The sequence below is a fragment of the Pecten maximus genome, chromosome 3 (assembly GCF_902652985.1).
Source record: "Pecten maximus chromosome 3, xPecMax1.1, whole genome shotgun sequence".
In the NCBI taxonomy this organism is placed as follows: Eukaryota; Metazoa; Mollusca; class Bivalvia; order Pectinida; family Pectinidae; genus Pecten; species Pecten maximus.
In genome coordinates, this window is record NC_047017.1 from 34701691 (window position 1) to 34724011 (window position 22321).

General features: G+C 34.5%; 1 protein-coding gene across 1 annotated transcript in view; it reads right to left on the minus strand.

Annotated features, from left to right (window-relative positions):
* LOC117323989 (poly [ADP-ribose] polymerase tankyrase-like) overlaps positions 1-21913 on the minus strand; it is a 48347-nt gene extending 26434 nt beyond the window's left edge. Inside the window, exons 1-28 of the mRNA XM_033879565.1 lie at positions 21763-21913; positions 20682-20762; positions 20167-20356; positions 17081-17410; positions 16722-16826; positions 15547-15600; positions 14960-15083; positions 14336-14453; positions 13746-13924; positions 13188-13275; positions 11464-11580; positions 10755-10877; positions 10469-10546; positions 10147-10310; positions 9480-9711; positions 8235-8391; positions 7542-7753; positions 6974-7073; positions 6326-6447; positions 6059-6109; positions 5450-5581; positions 4837-4986; positions 4194-4421; positions 3582-3759; positions 2620-2801; positions 1317-1396; positions 893-1002; positions 441-675 (exon numbers count right to left, since the gene is read on the minus strand). Coding sequence (XP_033735456.1) covers positions 441-675; positions 893-1002; positions 1317-1396; positions 2620-2801; positions 3582-3759; positions 4194-4421; positions 4837-4986; positions 5450-5581; positions 6059-6109; positions 6326-6447; positions 6974-7073; positions 7542-7753; positions 8235-8391; positions 9480-9711; positions 10147-10310; positions 10469-10546; positions 10755-10877; positions 11464-11580; positions 13188-13275; positions 13746-13924; positions 14336-14453; positions 14960-15083; positions 15547-15600; positions 16722-16826; positions 17081-17410; positions 20167-20356; positions 20682-20762 — 3920 coding nt within the window. The 5' untranslated portion in view covers positions 21763-21913. The remainder of the gene's footprint in view (positions 1-440; positions 676-892; positions 1003-1316; positions 1397-2619; positions 2802-3581; positions 3760-4193; positions 4422-4836; positions 4987-5449; positions 5582-6058; positions 6110-6325; positions 6448-6973; positions 7074-7541; positions 7754-8234; positions 8392-9479; positions 9712-10146; positions 10311-10468; positions 10547-10754; positions 10878-11463; positions 11581-13187; positions 13276-13745; positions 13925-14335; positions 14454-14959; positions 15084-15546; positions 15601-16721; positions 16827-17080; positions 17411-20166; positions 20357-20681; positions 20763-21762) is intronic.
* Positions 21914-22321: the final 408 nt, after the last annotated feature.

Sequence of the window (22321 nt, forward strand, 5' to 3'; positions counted from 1 at the left end):
ACTTTCGGTTTATATATCTAAAATGTAGATTTTTTGTTGTTGTTTTTTTTTCAACATTTTCGATCAGGCAAGTTCATCAAGTTTTAACCATTTTTTCCATTCATTATTAAAAACATTGTGGCACTGTCCACCTTTACCCTGAGCAATGTCCTTTTGGACTGAATACACCATATTTTAATTTCTTCACTTACATATTTGACAAATCTGAGTTCCATAGGAACTTGCATAAATTTGAGAAAGATCCATCGAATAATTTTAGATCCATCCTGTAATTTTTGAGAAATATCAGTAAGAATAGCTTAAGGATGGACAGATCACAGACGACGGACCACTGATACAGGAAGAAGATTTTGTCCACACATAAACATAGAACTAGAAACTAAGTAGAGTTGCTGATAACAAATACTATACCAGTAAATTATATACAGAATGTCATTTACCTCCCTTGTTGGACGAATGTATAGTGGATTGGCAATCTGTTCTCAATATCTTTGGCAAACAAATTAGCTCCTCGAGATATCAACAGCTCCTCCAGATCTGTGCTGGCATTGGATGTGCCACAATTGCAACTAACAGCCAAGTGTAAAGGTGTACATTTGTTGACATCTACAGAGTTTACTTCAGCACCACCTTCCAACAGGACCTTAGCTATGTCCACAGTATTCGTCTCGTTATCTACAATAGCAAGGATCCTTACAGATCTAACTTAATTCAAATCTTAATGATTCTCTTCTAGCAAATACACAAAAAGTTAATTTTACAAGCATTCTGTTGAAAGACTTGTTACAAAGTCCAGAAACGTTTTTAATAAGATCTATCAAGGTTTTTGGGCAAGAACTATTCTGAATTGATCAAATAACTTTAACATGTATGTTGAAACAATTTGACTTACTTCTGTTAGCCACAATTAAGTGAAGAGGAGTCTGCTTATTTTTACTGTTACGGCAATCCACCTGTGCCTTTGCCTTGACCAACTGTTTTACTAAGTCAGGATTTCCCAATCTGTAACGGAAATTTGCACACAATATTTCAATTTTCCTTATATTTATTTTGAGTTTAATGATAAATAATAACAAAAGGAAAAGTAATTAAGTTTTAATTACCAGAATTTTGTACTTTTCAAGATAAACCATGATCTCCGATTGACACCTTTAAAATATGTATCTCATAACATATATGTGGTTTTTAACATTAGGTACAAAAAATGGTTTAGCACACATATTTGTCATTATAGTAGAAATGAATTTAACATTAGGTACAAAATGTGGTAAAAGCCAGCTGATCTTGATACACATCACCAATAGAAGTATACTTACTTGGCTGCTGTGATCAAGACTGTAACTGTGGTCTCCTTGTCCAGAGGGAAGGATGTGTTAGGGTCTGCTCCAGCCGCAAGCTATAAATTAATAAAGGACATTATAGATATTAATCAAAACATAATAGACATAATATATGAGAAACACTTTTATGAAATTTATGTTTTATATATATATATATATTTTTTTATTGGTATTTTCAAATTTATAAAATTTATATTACGGGCAACTACGGAACTAGTGATGGAACCATGGTCGGATATGATCAATTTACTGTTTATATTATTGACAACTAGTGATGGGACCATGGTCAGATATATTCAATTTACTACTTATATTATTGACAACTAGTGATGGGACCATGGTCGGATATAATCAATTTACTACTTATATTATTGACAACTAGTGATGGGACCATGGTCAGATATAATCAATTTACTATTTATATTATTGACAACTAGTGATGGGACCATGGTCAGATATATTCAATTTACTACTTATATTATTGACAACTAGTGATGGGACCATGGTCAGATATAATCAATTTACTATTTATATTATTGACAACTATTGATGGGACCATGGTCGGATATGATCAATTTACTATTTATATTATTGACAACTAGTGATGGGACCATGGTCGGATATGATCAATTTACTATTTATATCATTGACAACTATTGATGGAACCATAGTCAGATATAATTGATAAACTTATTGTTTAATTTTTCACAATAATAGTTATAGGTTAATATCTTCCTATGTTTTAGATCAAACAGATTCCGAAACCTACGTAGAATACATACAAAGAAGCCTAACCTATTTTAAAGTGGTCAGTATAATTCAACATAACATTGATGTTTGGGAACAAAGCGGGTGCTCCATAATAAGCCCTTCCATTACAAATCCCTATAACTTTCTCCTAGAGAAGGGGTGGGGGTGGGTTATTGCCAGTCGAGTATGGTATACAGTGATCCAATCATTATTATCAACTTCATAAGAAATCCAATTACAACTTACAATTAATTATTCATCATATTAAACAACCTATGTCCAACAATCATGTGTAGATTGTCTTCAAATAGGTTGGCTAACAGAACTTTCGGCTATTAAATTGTACATCTGCTTACCGGTTCAAAACAAATCAATCAATTAATCCATGGAAGTCTTTTTGTTAATGAGAAACAACAGGCTTGATTAAAGTACTGTAATATTTTCATTCAATAATAATGGATAACATTTACAGATCAAACTTAACATAAAACAATATCCCAGCATTATGAAATATTCAATGTATCCTCACCAGTATCTCAACTGCCCGTTTCTTTTGTTTCTCTACTGCAACACTCAGTGCAGTTTTCCCATCCAAGTTTTTCAGTTCCAGGTCAGGTTTCTTCTCCAGTATCATCCGCAGACCAGCAAACTCAGTACCTTCCGAAAAATTCTTTCCCCCATTGATCATGAAATGAACAGCTGACTGCTTTCCTACAAATACGAAGTGAAACTCTCCAGAAAACAATGCTCACAACTGTCAAACCTTCCTCACTTCAGCTCCTCTAAGTGATTGATTTTTCTGATCAAATATCTACTATGGTTCCTGGTGAAATATAATGTCAATTATTGATAATTTAATTCCATTTAACCCTCATTATGTATGAAAGAGTGAAATAGACCCACTTCTAGTTATCTGAATGAGACAAGACCCATCTAGATGTGACTGTAGATGTGGCTGTGAACACAAACACAGTAATGAATAGGTAAACCAAACACATCAGCAAATCACGGCAAGGAGCCTTGTTCAGTGACCATGTGATGAACGCAAGTACAGGATGTTCTGTGATTTTTATGATTGTACATTAAGTAGTAAATTAGATTAGCTTTATTTCTAATGCAAGATGGAAATCCTCTATAACAGACTCAATACATATATATATATCATTGAATGGTAAGTCTATAGTTGTACAATATTTTCTGGTTTTCCCAGTGTTTATCAAGTCTGTTTTTGAAACTGTTTTCTCTGATACTACACTCTCAGGGAGACTGTTTCATGTACTCACTGACCTCACAGAGAAGTTTTTTCTAAGTGAAGTTTTCATCTGTTAGGGTTATAACATCTCTGAGTGCCACCTACCACTATGCTGAAAAGTCATATCATGGAATCCACCAATCTTCAAAACTGCTAGGTATACATTTGAATGACAAGCCTTATACTATTTGGAGTACCAGTTAAACATATGACCTGTTGTTGATCTGAAATCCACTTACCAAATTGATTGTACTCGGTTTTCTCGTCTGTTGACTTTTTCTTTATGTTGTTGACCTGATATTTCTTCTGTACAGTCACTGATACATCCAAACCAGTCAGTTCTACTAAAGTTCTGATAAAATTACATCCATTCTGATAAACTTTTGGCACTTCAGAATCTTTCATGTTATTTGGTTTCTGTAGAAAGAAAGATAAATTCAGATGATTATGAAAAACACCAATGCAATATACAACTTTTCCGGATTAAAATACCTCTCAATAATTTATAATAATGTTTAATTATAAATGGGAAAGTTATAATATTCTGGCTGGTAGGTAGGAGGTTCAAAGCAGATATATTGTTCCTAAGATTGAAAGCAAATGAAAATTGATCAGATTCACAATCAATTACAATTTTAATAGTTATGAAATTCTGTATTTGTTTAATTAATAGAAATGGAAAGTGTTAATAAGGTGGTATACAAAGTCTAAACAATGCAACACCAACATAGTCTGGGTAAGTGTACTCAACAATCATTAATTGACAATAAGTTAAAATACTCCAGAAACTCATTTAACTAATCAATGATTATAAAATGACAACTCCAACACTATTTCAGACCTAATCTTACCGTGAAGTTAGAGTATGTACAACAGGCAAGAAGGAATGGCGTGTAGCCAGAATGGTCCACCTCTGTCACCATCTGTTTAATACCCTCCAAACCAGATCTGAATGACATCACTTTTTTGAGCTTGGGAATCTCTGGTTCCTTGTCCATTTTCACAGCATTTCCATTTTCATTAGAGTCTACCTCCATTTTTTCATCAAGTCCATTCTCTTTAATGTTATTTAATGTGTTCTGCAGTAGGCAAACATTTGATATGAGACAAAAAAGGTACTACAATATGCTATTATAATTCACATGTAGATTTCTTCAGATAACAATCTTGTGAGTTGTATGGCATGGTCAAATCACTCATTTAAATTCAACATGAATATTTGTCACAATCTTCTACAAAAACAACAGAGAAAGAGAATACTGACATGATAATGAACTTGTAACTCTGACTAAAAATTGATAAAACAAGGGTAAAATTGATCAAAAATATGAATTTACACGGAGACCGTTGAAACAATACAAGAAGAGTAAGACCAAGTGTACTAGAAGGGTAAGTGTCTTAGGCATCATCAAACATTCTATATATACCTGTTGTTGCACTTGTTACTAAATGTTAGAATTTTAACATGTCTTTTCAAATATAAGATGAACATACCTCTTGTGCCAGGATTTTCAACAGCGGTGCCAGATCATTGCCCATGCATTGTTGAGCAAGATGATGCAGAGCGTTTGAGCCATTCTCATCTTTCTCAGCAGAAATGACACCACCTTTATCTACCAAAAGACGCACCAACTTTGTGTTGACCTGCAAGCCAATTACATCTCAGACTTAAGTAGGAATTGAGATAATGTCAGCCAATTTTGATTCCTACATGACACTTAATTCTGAAGAAAGAATATGCATTTCACACATAAACTACTGTCTACAGCCTTTACCTGTAGCCATATTACGCTGTACCGATAGAAATACCTCTAGCCTACAATATTTAGATTTAAATATTTACTAGTAATTGTGCCATATTGTGATAGGGCTTAGGTATTCTTATTATTTAACATTGTAGAGTGTTTATTGTAAGACAAGAGTAGATTTCATCAAAAAGTTTCAGAGGTCATCAACAATAAAAAAAAAAGTAATAAGACAATTTGATAGTGACTTTTTGAAAATATTGCCATGGTCATGTGGTCCACATTCCATGTATTTTTTTCACATTCCTTGTTATTTTTTGTATTCCCTGAATCAACACAATAAAATGAAATCATCAACTTACCTTTTCTATAGCCAGTGTGACAGCCGTTTGCTTCTTTGTTGTTTTCACAGCAGGATTACATCCAGCCTTCATTAGTAGTTCAGCAATCTTCACTGTCAGATCCATGTTTTCATCATACTTCTTCTGGTAATCCTAGATAAAAAAAAAAGATGAATCCACATCAAGTGGTGGTACCACTGGACAAAAGACACCCAAATTTATACTTGTCAAAACTAAAAACAGTACAGTATAAATGAATAAATTTAAACCATACCATGTACTTGGGGAAAACACTCTAATTACAGCATTGCATTAGAGCTTAAGTTTAAGGAACACAATGCATCTTAGGATCAATTGATTGGAATGCTTGAACAACTCTAGTCCAGTCCAAACATTTTATCCTACCAACTCTAGACATATTTTATTACAATATTTGATTTGATTAGCCTTCTGAGGTATGCTCTAACATGTCACACTCGGGACAGTTTTAAGAAATATGCAAAAACTGTGGATGGTGCTCGTTTTCTTAATCCTTGCTTTCCACATAAACCACTATAATGAATAAAAACTGAAAATAATTCTTCTGTGTTGATATGAGTAATACAGAGAATAGACGATAAATATACTTACTGGGCCACTGGTATGTGTTGGCTTCACAGTGTTGCCAGCTAAATGATGTAGCTAGAAATAAAAACAAAAGTTTCAAAATTTATTACCAATAAAATTCTATATAAAATATCAATAATAATCGATCATTCACTTCTCAAATTCACTTTGACATATTGTGAACAAGTTAACATTGACAGTATTTGAAGAACCTGATGAACTAGACGCTGATCAATTCATTTTAGCTTCCAACTTAGTACATTGAGACTTGGAATTGGTTTGTATACTCACTGCGTTCATGCCATCAATGTCGGTGATACTGGGGTCAGATCCTTTGTCCATCAGATACACAATCTGATCATACAGGCCACTGTTTAGACTACTACTGCAGGCAATGCTGATTAATGTCCTCCCTAATATGAGAATCAATGATAAAATCTTAAAGAAAATATCACTAAGATAAACCATGAATTAAATCTGGAAAATATCAAAGGAGTTATTGTCGAATCTCAAAATCCATAATTTTAATGTTTTTCACTCAAAAATTGAATTAAAGTATCGCAAACCATTATGTCTGTCCTGAATAGTACAGCCTATACTCTTAACTATGTACCAAATTTGACAGTTGTAGTACTCATAATTTCTGAGAATCTGTGCTAAACAAACTTTCTTGGAACTTTGCTGATGTGAATGCTGACACCGATGTAAAGGTTACACAAAGTCTTGCTTCTACTCCTTTGTTGCAGATAGATGTATGTAGTAAGAGCCAGTGGTTTTACATAGCCTTCATTGACATTCTGGGCTCTTTTAGCCCCAACAACAAACCACCCTCATATAACATAATACATTCACTGAATCTAATATTTTCATAACAGCCTTCAGATTTCTAATCAAGAAATGATATGATTACAGTAACAATCTTGTCGCTTTCAATCTCACCGGAATCGTTTTTAAAGTTGATGTCAACTCCTGGCATTTTCAGCAGAAAGTCAACCAAGCCCATATGTGCTTTCATGAAAGCTATTCCGACTGGTGTCAACTGAAACAAGCCAAAATTTAATATAATCCAGTGAGGACATATCCAGCTATATACATGGTGATAAACAAAGCAACATAGTTATAGCTGTTTAACCGTGACTGATGCCTACAAAACTGACAATCAGAATATGATGTTGCAACACTACTTTACAATTTTAACTACAGACAAAATGATACAAGTAAAGGGATAAAATAATGTGAGCTCAAACAACGAATCGTGGGTGGTGAAGTCTTTAAATTCCTTTTATTGTACAGCAATTATGAAAAATGTCCTAAACTTATATCAAGTATTAAGTATTCTATCAGGATCAAATGGATACATGCCGGGGATTTCACTATCAGGCTCAAATTGATACATGCAGGGGCTTTCAATGACACCTTTCAGGACACCTCATACATTTAGTTTGGTACAAGACTGATGACAATTTTAACAATCCATATTTCCCCATGCATATGACTCAGCACCTACCTTCCAGTCATTTGCCTTCTTTGGGTCAGCACCCCCCTCATTGACAAGCATCTTGAGGACAAAGTACCAGCCATAGGCAGCGGCGTAGTGAACTAGGGAGTTGTTAGAACTGTCCACACGGTTGGGGTCCGCACCCAGATACAGCAGGTATGACGTTACAGTCACACTGCCATTCATTACTGCATGGGTCAATGCTGTTCTCTTGAATTTATCTGCAAATATTTTTATTTTTTTACAAAATTCGTAAATAATCAAGTTCCAATTGTGATGAAATAAAATATATCAAACTGATATGTGAATTCACCACACAAAAATCAATATTTGTCGAATCATGCAATGTATAATCTGTATTACATTCACTGAACAATCTGCAGAGCTGAAATTTTACGTTTAAAGATAAGACTTAGTTATCCTGCCTCATGGATACATTAGATGTGTGAAAGGCCCAAAACATATTAACATTTGACCAGGACATAAAAGAGTTTCCACAAAACCTTCATTGTTACTTTGAATTAAAGTTCAACACGACAAATTGTAAGAGGTCGATTCAGTCTATGACTTAAGAGACCTATTGATATGAAAATAGACTATTAAACTAAATGTGATATAAGTCACCAACATAAAGTAGAATCTATACGATTATGCAAATTCTCACATCATTTAGGAATCAATTTAAAAGCAAATTGTACAAACCAAGTTGTTCCACAACAGCGCCTGCTTGTATAAGCAGTCTGGCAATATCCAAATTCCCCTTTCCTGCTGAAATCATCAGTGGAGACAGTTTTTCTTTGCCAGCTGACAACGGTTTGTTGACATCAACACCATGTTTCAGAAGTGATCGGACAACTTCCTGTTAATTGCAAGACATTTCCTTTTATCAATAAGTAGATATGTGTATTTTCAATTAAGTACCTTTTGAACAAACATTCCTGTCATCGTGAGGCAAAATGCATGCAGGACAATTCAACATTGCACATATTTATTTAAACTTGCAGAGTGCCTAAATCTGGCTGGTCAAATATACAAGGGGCCCATGGGCCTTAATGGTCACCTAGTTTTGAAATATTTCAATTTCAATTTGCCACCGTCCATCAGTCCCTGGAGGTCAGTGAGGCCAACATTTACCATCAAATTGCCATCCCAAACAGGTAATTCTAACCTTATTAGATTTTAAAATATGAATTGAAATCAAACAAATGACAAAAGTGTGATTTCCCTATATAAACTAAAGTTTACCCATCCTCAGGGGCAAACCCGAGAACCCACGGTCATGAAATTCACAATTTTGGTAAAGCACCATAGTTTAGATTATTTGATTCTACCTTATTTGGTTCTCGAGAATAAGTCTTTTGAAATTTCAGTCAATTTGACCCTTTTTGAGTAAGATTGAATTCCAATAGAAATTCAACAAATGAGTGTCAAAAATGTGACCCCAGAATCAAGAAATTCACAATTTTGGTAAACAACTTAAGACCTTTCAATCTAGTCAAAAATGGGATTTCCCTATATAAACTACAGTAGAGTTTACCTCCTCTCCAAAGGCAAACATCAGACCCCAGAGTCAGGAAAATCACAATTTTGATAAAGCACCTTCAGACCCTTCCATCTACAAAGACTAGTTGATTATGCTTTATTTGGGTCTTCAGATTCTTCAAATTTCAGTCAATTTGACACCTTTTGGACCCGCCCATCAGTCCCCTAGAGGGTACGGACAATATAATTCACATGTTCTGTTCACTTTTTCTGTAAAATTTCATTAAAATTGGTTCAGAGATTTCTGAGAAGAAGTCAAAAACATAAATTGTTTACGACACACGACAGCTGACAGACAAAAGGCGAATAGAAAAGAGCTAGCACCATTAATTTCTATGTGAATAAATTGATGTCATTTAAAACACCAAAAAATAACTTTAATCAAATGCTTTGCACATAACTTACCGCATTACCACTTTGTACAGCAATATGAATAGGACAGACTGTCTCCCAGTTGGGGCGGTTGATGCCTCCAATGCCCCACTTGGCAATCATAGGATCACCGCCATCACCCTCAGCAGCATTCTTGGCTGCTGCAGTTTTCAACAACAGGTCTATGTTCTTTGGTCGCTCTGCATAGCAGGCATAGTGTAGAGGGGTGAATCTTCTCTTTGTCACCTCGTTTGGGTTAGCTCCTCTGCAATATGATACAGATAAGCTAATGTAACCTTTTTGCACTTTTCAATAAAGTTTATCAATACCAGACATTTTAGTTTCATAGTAGATCCTGCTAAGAAAACATGTCCAATAAAGCTACTTTCAGGTAGTTTAAAAATATACTAAATTTCTACACCAGGTTTAAGTTGGGTTTTTTTCAAATTAAGAAATACTTCATATAAACAATGAAGGTGTTCCTTCAGCTTTTTGAAGCACAGAAAAGGATCCCAATTATTTTCAAAAAGTTCATTCAAAACATACAGAGGGTCCCTGTTTAAATCTGAAAAGGACATCATTTATAATATACCAAGTGTAGAGCCTGATTGAACTTGTCAAAAAATGTCACTAGAAATAAAATACCTAAAAGAAAACAAGAAAATTAATTACTACTTATAAAAATATTTTCTGAACTGACTTTTTAATGAGAAGTTCCAGAGGTGCAGTGGATTCACAGCCAGCGGCATAGTGTATAGGCCTCCTTCCACTTTTGTCCTCCAGGTTTATATCTGGCTCCACTGACAACAGCTTTTCTAAGTACTTGGTGTTGGGGTTGATACAGGCGCAATGCAGTGGTGTCATCTAGAAGTAAAACAAATGTTGTTCAGTGTCGACGCAGACAATGAACATTATGCAATAGCTCTTCTTTACAGAAATGCAGGAGAGCTAAAACATTATTTTTTTTATCAAAATAACTTCCAGAAACAAAACTGGCTGTCAATAAATAACAACAAACTTACAGCACCATTGTTAAACGGTTTTTTCCTGACAGATGCACTCTGGAATGGTTTCAAATCTTCATTGTTGAAAACCAGTACCTACAATAGAATATATAAAACATATTTCAAATTTCATCATGATTTTTCGTTATTACAAATGTGTAAATAATACATAAAAGTTAGTTTTACAATAACCAAGATTATCTTAGATTCCAGAAATACAACAGTGCAAGAAAATTATAAAATTTGCTTTAAAATATTCACTAAAGTAAAAAAAAATTATTCTTAAACTAGTCTTCACACTTACATCTTTATGTAAGAAGTTAAAACCAAACCCTCCACGATTCAAAGCATCTTCCATGAGCTTCCCTGCCAGATCTCTGTGACCTCGAAGTACAGCAAAAACGATGTTGTTCATCTTGTCTTCATTCTGGAGACAAAACAGCTTCATAAGTGAAGTGTATGATGGCATTTGAAAGGTTCAGAGTTTGACCACTGTAGTCTATTTCTTAATTGTCTTAAAATTCTTTCTAATAACAATTCTGCAAAAACCATTGGTAGAGGTGAATTATACTGTATCTTTATATAGAAAGTAACTTTCGACAAATATTTCTCACCATAGAGAATTATTTGAGAACTTGGTTTACTTTAGTAGTCTTCAAATTTACATTTGCAGAAAAGGTGACCTTATCTTTCACCTGACATGACATTAAATACATGATTTTCACAACATCCGAAACAATGTATCACGAAAAATAATGAACTTCTCTTGGTGCTAAACTAAGAGCAATTCCAGAAATAAATATTGCAGGGGAGGGAGGGTCATTTGACCCCCACCAACTAATACATTATTAACAGTCAATGCAGTACACTATTTAGTTGTGCTTTGTATTCACAACCTATCTGGAATAGACGTTAGGTACAAATCAACAGGACAGAGGTATATTTAAATACAGCAGTTCTAGTGACTTCTAACTAAAATAATCAGTCTATGTTAAGACACAATATTTACTTACAAATCCCTCTTTGTAGTCACCACAGCTTAATATCAATGACTCCAAAGTGTCTTTGTTCACTCCCATCTGAAATGCTTCACTGATTATGTCATTGAAAAAATTGTCTTCATCTTTTTCCTGAAGTAAAGAATATTAATTTACATCATGACAAAATCATTCATAAGTAAACAAAAGCCTACAAAACTTCTTAATGACAAATAAATTCAGGTAGTATTGGCTAATTTTATGTATATGCTTTAAGTGTAAAAGTATTGCTCTGCCAATTTTATGTGTATATGCTTTAAGTGTAGCAGTATTGCCCTGCCAATTTTTTTACCATTTCATATATTTCTTACATATTTACATTTCTTAGGTGCTATATAACAGTACAACACATGGCTATAACCAAGACCTACCGTATATGACCTAATAAGGGCGCAGGACGCGGGTTATTGACAGTGGGGGTGCCCTTATTAAGATTTGTTATTCTGAAGTTTTATGAAACAGACTGTACCTTATAGCAGAATACCCAAGGCTGTGGAAACGGTAAAATATTCAGTCATAAAAATATTCCAGATGAAGATATCTATTCATTATCATAAATTAAGCTACAACATCACTGACAATTCCTGTAAACTTGTAAACCATGCTATCTGTTCTTTAGAACAGAGAACGTGTGTTACTATCTGTTCTTTAGAACAGAGAACGTGTGTTCCACCATTTATGTTCAAATGGAACTCTTTTGTGTTCTATTTATAGACACAGGTGATTTCCCAGATCATATCAGACATAGTTTTCTTTGACCTAATAATTGATTTACACGGTCTTTTACTAGCTCTCTGTTCTTAAAAACATTTAGTTGACAACATGAATCAAGTCTTTTAATTGATCTTCAAATAAATATGGTAGTAATTCACCACGGAGAAGTTTAACGGACTTGGAAGGTGCAGGACTTACGTTCCCTTGTATTAGGTGGTGCGGTGACGCACTCAGAGGGAGCGCGAAGTGTGAATATGGCGAGAGATATGAGTATGAACTTTTTCGCGTCATTAAATAATGTGCCTTAGCTTGAGCAAATCGCGAACTCTTCGCTGAAACCAATACCCCACAATGATAGATTAGTTATTGCTGAACATGCAAAAATTAATCAAAATTAGATTAGCTATCAATATCTCTCTCCTAAATCAGATCGAAAAAGAGCCTGTATCTCTTGCCATATTCACCCTTCGCGATCCCTCAGAGTGCATCGCCGCGCCACCTAATGCAAGCGGACGCAAGTCCTGCGCCCTCCAAGTCCGTTAACCTTCTCCACGGTGTAATTGATAAGTACTTTGTATGTGTGTTAAGCATGCGTTTCGGGCACACATTGTACTGTATAGACAAAATGTGGTGAAAACTCCTGTTCCAGTGACTTAATTGGGTGTAGAAAATTGAACACATAAAGTTTCACATGGGTTATTACTTTTGAACACCATTTTGACACTCCGTCAAAGTTTTTTTTTCTTGGGGGAAAAAAAAGGTAGGTGCCCTTATTAGGTCATATACGGTATTATGGCAATGTAATAACAGGTGGACCTAGATAGGTAGGCCACTTTCAGATAAAAATTAGAATGTTTAAACAAACAAGCTTAACATTGATGAAGGATGCTGCCAGAAAAGCGATACTTCTGTCCTACCTCTCTAGCTTCGATAAAGATCTTTTTTTCATTTTAATAAATGTTTTAAACTACCATCATAACTTTTACCTTGGTGAAGGCCTGATTTCCTTCCTTGCTTCCTCGACTAACTGTTAGTTTCCGTACAGCTCGTATACCCAGATACATAGGGTTGTATCTGTAAAAAGCAGTAGAATTATTTAGATTCCTATACTATTCTCATAATGTATGTACAATCAAAGATTCCATCATTTATCTTATTAAACAACAGATCCCACTGAGGTAGTTTCTTTGTGAGATTGATCTTTTCTGTTCTTTGTAAGGTTGATCTTTTCCCTACTTTTCTCTTCTTTTCCTTCCTGACATTAAGCCTTTTCTTAGAAATATCGGTAACAAAGCTCAGCTGTCAAAATTCAGCCCTATGGCCATTTTGTTTTCAGATCAAATTCCAAATTCAGCATGTACACGAGTGAGAAGGATTGTTTATGGAAAGACAACAGGAGATGGATTGATTACCAGTTCAAATATATAGTATAATTATGTAGGTTACAGAAAGAGATTGTTTAGCATACCAAATCTACAAGCTATGAAGATATTGATAAAGATAATATATTGCTTTTTTAAATCATTTCAGATTTGAGTACATACGATCCAGTACTGATGGTAGATATCAGTTGTTGAGGCTTTGGTAGCTTTCTGCGGACATTTTCCGAGTCTGGTTGTACTAGAATATCATTGGCCAATAATTTGACAGCTTCAATATTATTATATTTCAGGGCATAGTGAAGAGCTGTCCAACTGTCTGTCAAAGACTTTGAAGCACCTACCTAAAACATGCAAATGTTGGCAACATGTAACACATATGAAACATTTTGGCAATTGATAAAACAAGATCCATGTCATAATCATCACCTTCAAATCTAAGTCAAACTAAGTAAATAAGAGTTTAATCTGCAGCTTGATTCAAACTTCAAACAAAATCATCTTTTCCTGCACCTCCCCACTTTAAAACATTTCCCTTCTGACTTCCAACCAACAATATTTTCCACATATAATCAATTTCTAGGATATTCATGCATTGTAAAAGACAGAACGATATATATCTTTAAAGGAAATTTGAATTTTATGACAGGGGCTGAAACTTCATGGAGTGAATTTGATGTCCCAACAAAAACATTATAAAAATTGAAGTATAATGTCAAGATTATATACTACCAAAAACAATAGCCTGTTCTTACTGAGTATATGTGCTGGTCATCCTCTAACAGCTGTTTGAGGAGGGCTATGTCATTCAAGAAGATTGCACGGAACACCAGCTTGCCATGGGCTATCTTGGAGATGAATGGAACATGATCTCTGAAAAGAAAAAAAAAGCATTTTTTAGAAAAAAAATTTTAAAGTGCAATCCAATACATATCTTATCCTAGGTTCTATTTGTTTAGACAACATTTACAAACAAATTTTTTTTACCTCTCTTAATTTTGGTTTACACAAATCATTCAGGGGGATTTTACCTTTTAAAATGAAGATTAAACAAACGTATATGAATAAATATTCACATTTTCTTGTCTGCTGTCTTAAAGAAATAACACAAAAATAAATATTCACATTTGCATCACAATGTCACTACATAAATTGACACGAAACAATTAATTTGAAGGGCTGTATTGCTTGTATGTTCGTTGACATCATAGTTGTTGCCATAGTGATGACTACAGTCCATCTAAAGGACCGACTTATCGGATTTGAATAACCAAACAAAGAAGAATCTAAGATTAACAAAAGACAGCAAAAATGTAGGAAAAATGTAAGCACAATAAAAGCACTTGGCTCTTATATTTTCATCACTCCATGATACATACTTTGTATGGAAAAGTGGATCTTTCTCCACAATTCTGACTTTAGGATTTGGCTTGAGCTTTTTGTCTGGCCCCCTCTTCTTTTCCTTCTCTGGCTTCTTCTCTTTCTTTTGTCGTTTTCCTTTTTCTAGTAACATACAGAAATTCCTTCAGAACTATATCAAAGAATATCAACTAAGACTAATTCATTTTTGTCATTGCAAATAACAAAAAAAATCTATATTTTCAAAAACATATTCAGCTGGTGGATTTTTTTCAAAATCTTGCTTTGGGTTTGGACCATTCCAGTAAAATATATATACAAAAGGAGGACTCCAGAAATAAAGAAATTCTATACATGCTTGGTGTTGGAGAAAAATGTGCTCTATTACATTGTACTTTAAATCAAATCACCACTGTTGGTGGCTCCTTGACAAACTGGGTGTCCTCTCTCGTTAGGTAGACATTTTACTGGATTAATATTTACTATTCTGAACATGAATTGTAAGATAATCATATATAAGCTTAAGCACCTTTAACAACAAACTGAATCTCTGATCTATTTTCATCATATTTAGACAGCATAGCTGAAATAACCTAGTAAACCTTACCTTTTTCAGTTTTCTTTCCCTTTGATTTAGTGTTTGTTTTCTTTGCACTAGATCCTACAAATAAAACAGTATATAATATATAGAATTAACTGGGTTTTTTTCAATAGATATTTGCAGCCACACATACCTTTTCAATAGGGGAAAATACAAGGCATTTGGAAAAATTGGGGAAATATGGCAATTGGTAGAATGGAGCTTAATTTAACTTGTTTTTTTTTAATCCAATAGCAAATTACAAAATAACAAAAAATTGAATTTCACAATTTCATTTTTAGATAATGTCATTGTACACTGAAATAATGATTTTTATGCTATTAAACCTATCCAATTACATCATTTTTTCTAGTAGGGAAATCTTCAAACTTTAATTTGATATGATTTTCATAACATTTGAACTTCAAATGATCCATTGAGGGGATGCAGTTATTGGTCATAACATATAGTGAAATAATAAGTTGAGAGACATTTTACTAGAAATATATGATTGTATATACTCAAAATGTAAATATAATCAAATATTACAATAAGTATACAGGATCTATTTCCTATGCTTTATTTGCAAAATGTGTTTTATCAATGTATAAATAATAGACGTTATGGTCATCTTTACCCTTTGAATGTATAATTAAGTTGAGTAAAATGACTTAATAGATAGAACTATCTCTTCCCCCACTCTCCATTTCACAGTTTAAAGGGACAATTTAGTCAAGTTTGTTTACTTTTTTATCATTTCACAAACTATTTCATGAAAGTGTACTTCAGTTCTCCTTATGAACTATCCTTGGTCATATATTGATACAAGTTTATGTTTTCCATGCGTTTTTTAATTAATTGTAAGGGGGATCATAATCTTATAACCATACGATTTATATGCAAATGAGCAAGTCGTCTCTACACACTTTGTATACATGTGTGCAAGCACAGTCCCGTCTCGTGACTGTAAACAACATTGGTTTGCATTTGAAGCTGTTAGCGGATATTTTAACTACATAGGTTGATCTTGCCTTTGAAAAAGGAATGTCTGGAAAGGCGTACTTTAAAGGTTTAACATCCTCAAAAATGTCTCTTATCTTAAAGATACACGATTTGTCAGTATATAGGAATAAAAAATCATCAATTTTATGAAGATAACTTCAAAAATTTAAAACCATGCAAGTGACAGTCGCATGACCGACCTTTAAGAGCAACTGTAATGCTCTTCCTGGACTTGGGTGCTGCCTTTGTCTTTTCACTCTTGGAGTATTTTGCTTTCTTAGAGGATGGTTCATCATCTTCCCAGTCTGCAAAACAAATATGTGAACTTTTAAATATATTCATTATATTTCTCAAAACTTGAAATGTTTAAACAAAGTGTTGACTCCTTTTATGATTATTAAAACATTACATAACACACAATCAATGTATAAGATTTAGAATGAAAAAGAGATTTTAAGATAACCTTTCAACCTGTGTATATATATGTAACTTTGCTATATGAAACCTTTTACAAAGAAACAATTTTCATATACACAAAGCCATATCTAGTAAGTTTTACCTTCTTCCTCACTGTCATCTTCTGCAAAGTCCTCTTCTCCACCAGATTCCTCAACCGGCATATCCTCTTCTTCGACGAGTTCTCCCTTTTCTTTCTTCAGGGCTCTAAGAAGAATGTTTTCAATACGAGTCTGCTCTGAATGTGGAAGTCGGTAGGTCTCCCTTGCAATTCTTTCCATTTTGACATTTGTCAAAACACACTCAATTTCTGTTGCATCCAAAAAGTCAAACTTGTATATGTTTGGGGGTTCATGCAAATCCAACCACTGAATCTTAAAATGCTTTGTAGTTTTGTACACATTTTGTTGTGTACGACACATATAGAAGCTTCCTGAAATAATAAAAAAAAATCAATGCAAGATTTTCTTTTAAATTTGAGTAGTAGTAATAATATCATGAATACAATGAATATACTATGAGAACTTTCAATGATTTCAGATAGCTTGATTGAGAGTGCTTTTGTTTCTTTATTCTGACATTTTCTGTTTTGTTTTGATCATTTGATTTTTTTTCAGGGTTCTGGTCACTCTTACAGTGCTAACATGCAAACCGTTGACGGTCCAGGCCGTGTATCACCTGGCACCACCCGACAACTCGGTGACCCATTTGTCGAACATCGTTGTGCAATACAAAAGACAGAGGGCGGGACCACGATACCAATTACCGCAGCTCATTATAACACACGAGCGAATCAGCGCTCTCGGATTGACGGGCCACGTGCGACAGAAATAACAGACTGATTGTCTGTCTTGTGGAGCGCATCATTTCACATAAATACAAGATATATATGTGCTACTGCATTTGAAAAAAGGGTGGATTGTCAAAATAAAATATTTATGGGAATTGTGTACTTTTCCCAAGTGGCAAAAGAAATATCTTTGAATTAAAAGGACTGTTTTACTCTCAACGTAACCCAATTTAAGTATTGTAAACAAAATCTCAATTCGCCCCGAAGTATCACTAATTGGTTAATTAACCGTAAATAGACAGATGACATTTGTGTACGGTAAGTTATTCTGTACATTTTCGGTGTTTATTTTAATACTGGTAGGCACAGAAACTTGTCTAATTCTCATTTGGGCACACATGTAGTTCTCATCGATATATAAATTTTGCACATTTCTGTTGTCGGAACGATAGCGAATAACGTGGAAGAAATTGAGGTTTGGGCAATACTGTATGTCCCCTTGTGATAAATGAGCATGGCGATTGTTTAAACATTTTCTCATAGATTTTGATTAAAGGAATGTTTTTGAAAACCCTAGCTTATTATTATCGCAGGGACTTGACATGTTACCTTGACAGAAGATCATTAAATGTTAACAAAATTATTCTATTTACATGTAATCCACTTCATATCCCTATGTATTGAACACGTTTCCGTGATAATAATAATATATAAATCCTACCCTAGATCCCTATTTTAGGGTCAATGTGAGAAAGGAAACCGAAAATCGTATGTGAAGTTTCTCAAAGAATGTTTTAGACCGTGCGACGGAGCCGACTGTTGTACAATGTTTTGATGAACCGATCCAATGGATTATCCTACGGTAAAATTAGTAGGAAGTGCGGTTTAACCAAAGAAGGCTGTAGGAAAATTGTAAAAAAAATTCTACTTCCGTGAAAACACCAAGAAATCATGATGTACAGAAAAAAACTTACCGACAATGTTCTCCATTTTATTGAATATCAAACATATATACAGCCAAGTATATATGCTAGAGAGATCAGGACTAAACTACTCAATGAACACGTGTGTACTGACGATACTGTTCCGTCAGTAAATTTAATAAATAAGGCTATCCGGGACGATTTAGGAATGTCACGTAAACGAATTCAGTGTACTCCAGCAGAATCGCTTACAGATAATGTTATTCAGATAACTGACCAATTCATTGCCGCGGCAATGCACTACCGACCGGAGCAGCTTCATTTTTTCGACGAATCTTCCGTTATTAAAACTGCAGGAAACAGGAATTACGGACATAGTTTTGTAGGTACACCAGCCGCCGAGGTTCAGAGATATGCAAGCAATTGTACGTACACAGTTAACTTGTGTTGTGGTTTTTTTTGGGGTGGACTTCTTTGATATTATTCAGGGGCCGTCAAATGTCCTAGAAATGATCAACTTTTTTGACCAACTTTTACAACAACAGAATGAATTTAGAAATCCGATTATTGATAGGGGTGACTGTATTATTCTTGATAACTGCGGCTTTCATCATCACAGGGTCGGAGAACAATTACTACGTAATCTTCTTGGTCAACATGGCGTGGAATTGTTATTTCAGCCCCCGTACAGCCTGGAACTGAACGCTGCCGAGTATATTTTTCACCTCATGAGAAACGGTCTACGGGAAAATGCTACGTTAACATATATATGTAACTTTACTGAACTCGCAACGACATTGGCAATTACTGCCATTCCCAATCATGCCTGCGAAAATGTGGATATGTATAGTGACTACTGTTTACATTTCTAATTTAGTACTATATATATATTATAGACACGGTGAAATTTAAAAGAGAAGTCTAATAAAATCCTGTATATAATTGAACATTGTATCAATCTCACGTTGTCTGTTATTTCTGTCGCACGTGGCCTGTCAATCCGAGAGCGCTGATTCGCTCGTGTGTTATAATGAGCTGCGGTAATTGATATCGTGGTCCCGCCCTCTGTCTTCTGTATTTCACAACGATGTTCGACAAATGGGTCACCGAGTTGTCGGGTGGTGCCAGGTGATACACGGCCTGGACCGTCAACGGTTTGCATGTTAGCACTGTAAGTGCCATCTCCCTCAAACATTTTGATTTGTATTGTCTTAAGAGGATTGTTCAGTACCCAGCTGCAGTTTAGGTATAATTAATAATAAGATAATAGATATTTGTCCTTAGGGATTTATTTAATTAAGGAACTGAATTGTGTCTAGGTTATACCATTTCTGATTTATGCTGTCAGCCCTACTCAGAACAGTTTCAAATATTTTTAACTACAGTGTCCTTAACACATTTTCTCAGAAGAATGTTTTATCATAAAACAATTTTCTTCGCACAATGTTTTAAATCAAAACAAAGTTCAATAAATACCTTCATCACCCCGAACAGCCAGGAACACTCCTTTCTTGTACTGCAATATAACAGCTTCCTCTTTACTTCCTTTGGGTGTTTTGGAGGCAGATGCGGGTACCTCCTCAGTGGCTGGAGACTGAAATCTGTTTACAGGCACTCTTTGCCTCTTCAGAGGTGTGCGTGGCTCCATATTATAAACTTTCTTTTTCTATGAAAACATGTTAAAATTCATATAAAGGCCATCAAAATAGTGATAAAGTAGTCACCAATAAATTAGAAGATTTCATGCAAACTGCATGAATGACGAGTTATTTTACATGATTACAGATGACATAATAGGTTGCATTATTACATTATGGACATTATAGCTGCTAATTATCAACAAGGTATTTGGCAAGTTCCAATGCTAGGGACAGTTTCACAATAATATCAAAATGATATATGTACATGGTGATTAGTACATATTGAATCAATCATTTAGCAGATAATCTGTTTACAACAACAAATCAAAGGATTTGTACTGTGAAAACTACCTTTGAAGCAGACATGTTCCCAGATGTGCCTGGGTTTGGGGCATCAGTCCCTTCTTTGGCATTTCCTTCTTCCTTATCCATCTGAAAAATGTTCAAATTTATCATTCATGACATTAAATTAACAGAAATATAAAACACAATTCATCTGATGTAAATTATATATCATTTTTTCATTATAACAATCTTCAATTATTGACATAATACAGGAAATATTTCAATGGCAATGGAAACCTTCAATCTGATTTACATGTAATTGTAGAATTACGCATTTCAATAGAGTGACCTTTACTTTCAAAAGAATGCGAGTTGTTCTACAGTAATACCTGCAGGTAAATGCAAAATAACTGACACAATCTCGGCAGTAGTACCGAATGGTATTTTGACAACCTCAGCAATAGTAACAAATGGTATTTTTACTAAATAACAAACTCAGCATAATCACAAATATTGTCAAGGGAGATAACTCTTATTTTTTATTCAACTTCAGACTTGCTATATTATATAGTGGTCCAAGTAGATTAACTGAGCAACATGTGTTGACGTGCCAATATGAGAAACTGTCATGTTATGACAGTGTAAATGAAAACAATATATTCATAGTTTTGTATGACAGGAGGGTCATGTCTACATACAGTGTATATCGTCATGGTACAGTCTCAACATACAACCATGTTACAAATGACTCAATGGAAACTGAAGCTGAAGAAGTTGTATACAGCCACCCGCTATTTTGCCATTGCACCATGTAAACAATCTGTACACAGGGGAAACAGCTAAAAACAAGGAACGGGGGGGGGGGGGGGGGGGGGTGCTGCAATGTTGACAGTCTTCGAGCTATCGGATCAGTTTTACTTAGATATGCATACATATGTGCAAACATATAGCGCAGTATCTAATATTTTTACAATGCATGTAAAGTTATGATTCTGTTAAAATATTCACATTGCTGCATCTGCTGTTGTTTCGTGCAAAAACAGGTCGTTATGGCATTGATATGATTCGGTGATTACCCACGCGACTTCTCAGAGCCAGGAATATGTGTCTCGTTCCAAAACAGTACAGACTGTATATACGCAATTACCTTTTGCTTATAGAATGTAGACAGTTAACACGGGATATGATATGCTCAATGGTTAAAAATGTCAAATAAACAGTCAATTTTCAGCCTACGAAGAAGTACCGGCTTCTGACACACATGGTCGCCATCTTCGCAGCTGATCCGTTAACCTCCCTCGCTTTGTAATGGTAATTAATACAGTGTTAATTTTCAAACCACAGAATGGTACCTATTCCACACGCCACCGAAATATTTTTATATCTATATGAGGAATTTTCAAAACAAACAACAAAGGGAAAATCTATATTTTATCCCTTGAGCGTACAAAGGCTTGTTTTCTTAACCGTATTGGCAGAAAAGTAAATATAACAGCCAAAACACTTTGTCACGTGATGCACACTGTGGCCCCTTAGGGAAAAATAAGTGAATCCGGTTAAAGCCAATTTTAGTGATTGTGTATCTGTTGTGTTCTCCAGGCTTATACAATAAGTGATATCAAAATGTTCAGAAATCAATATATTCCCTTCATTTTAACAAAATGTCAACCGTATACTTATTTAAATAACATACAATTTTATACTTG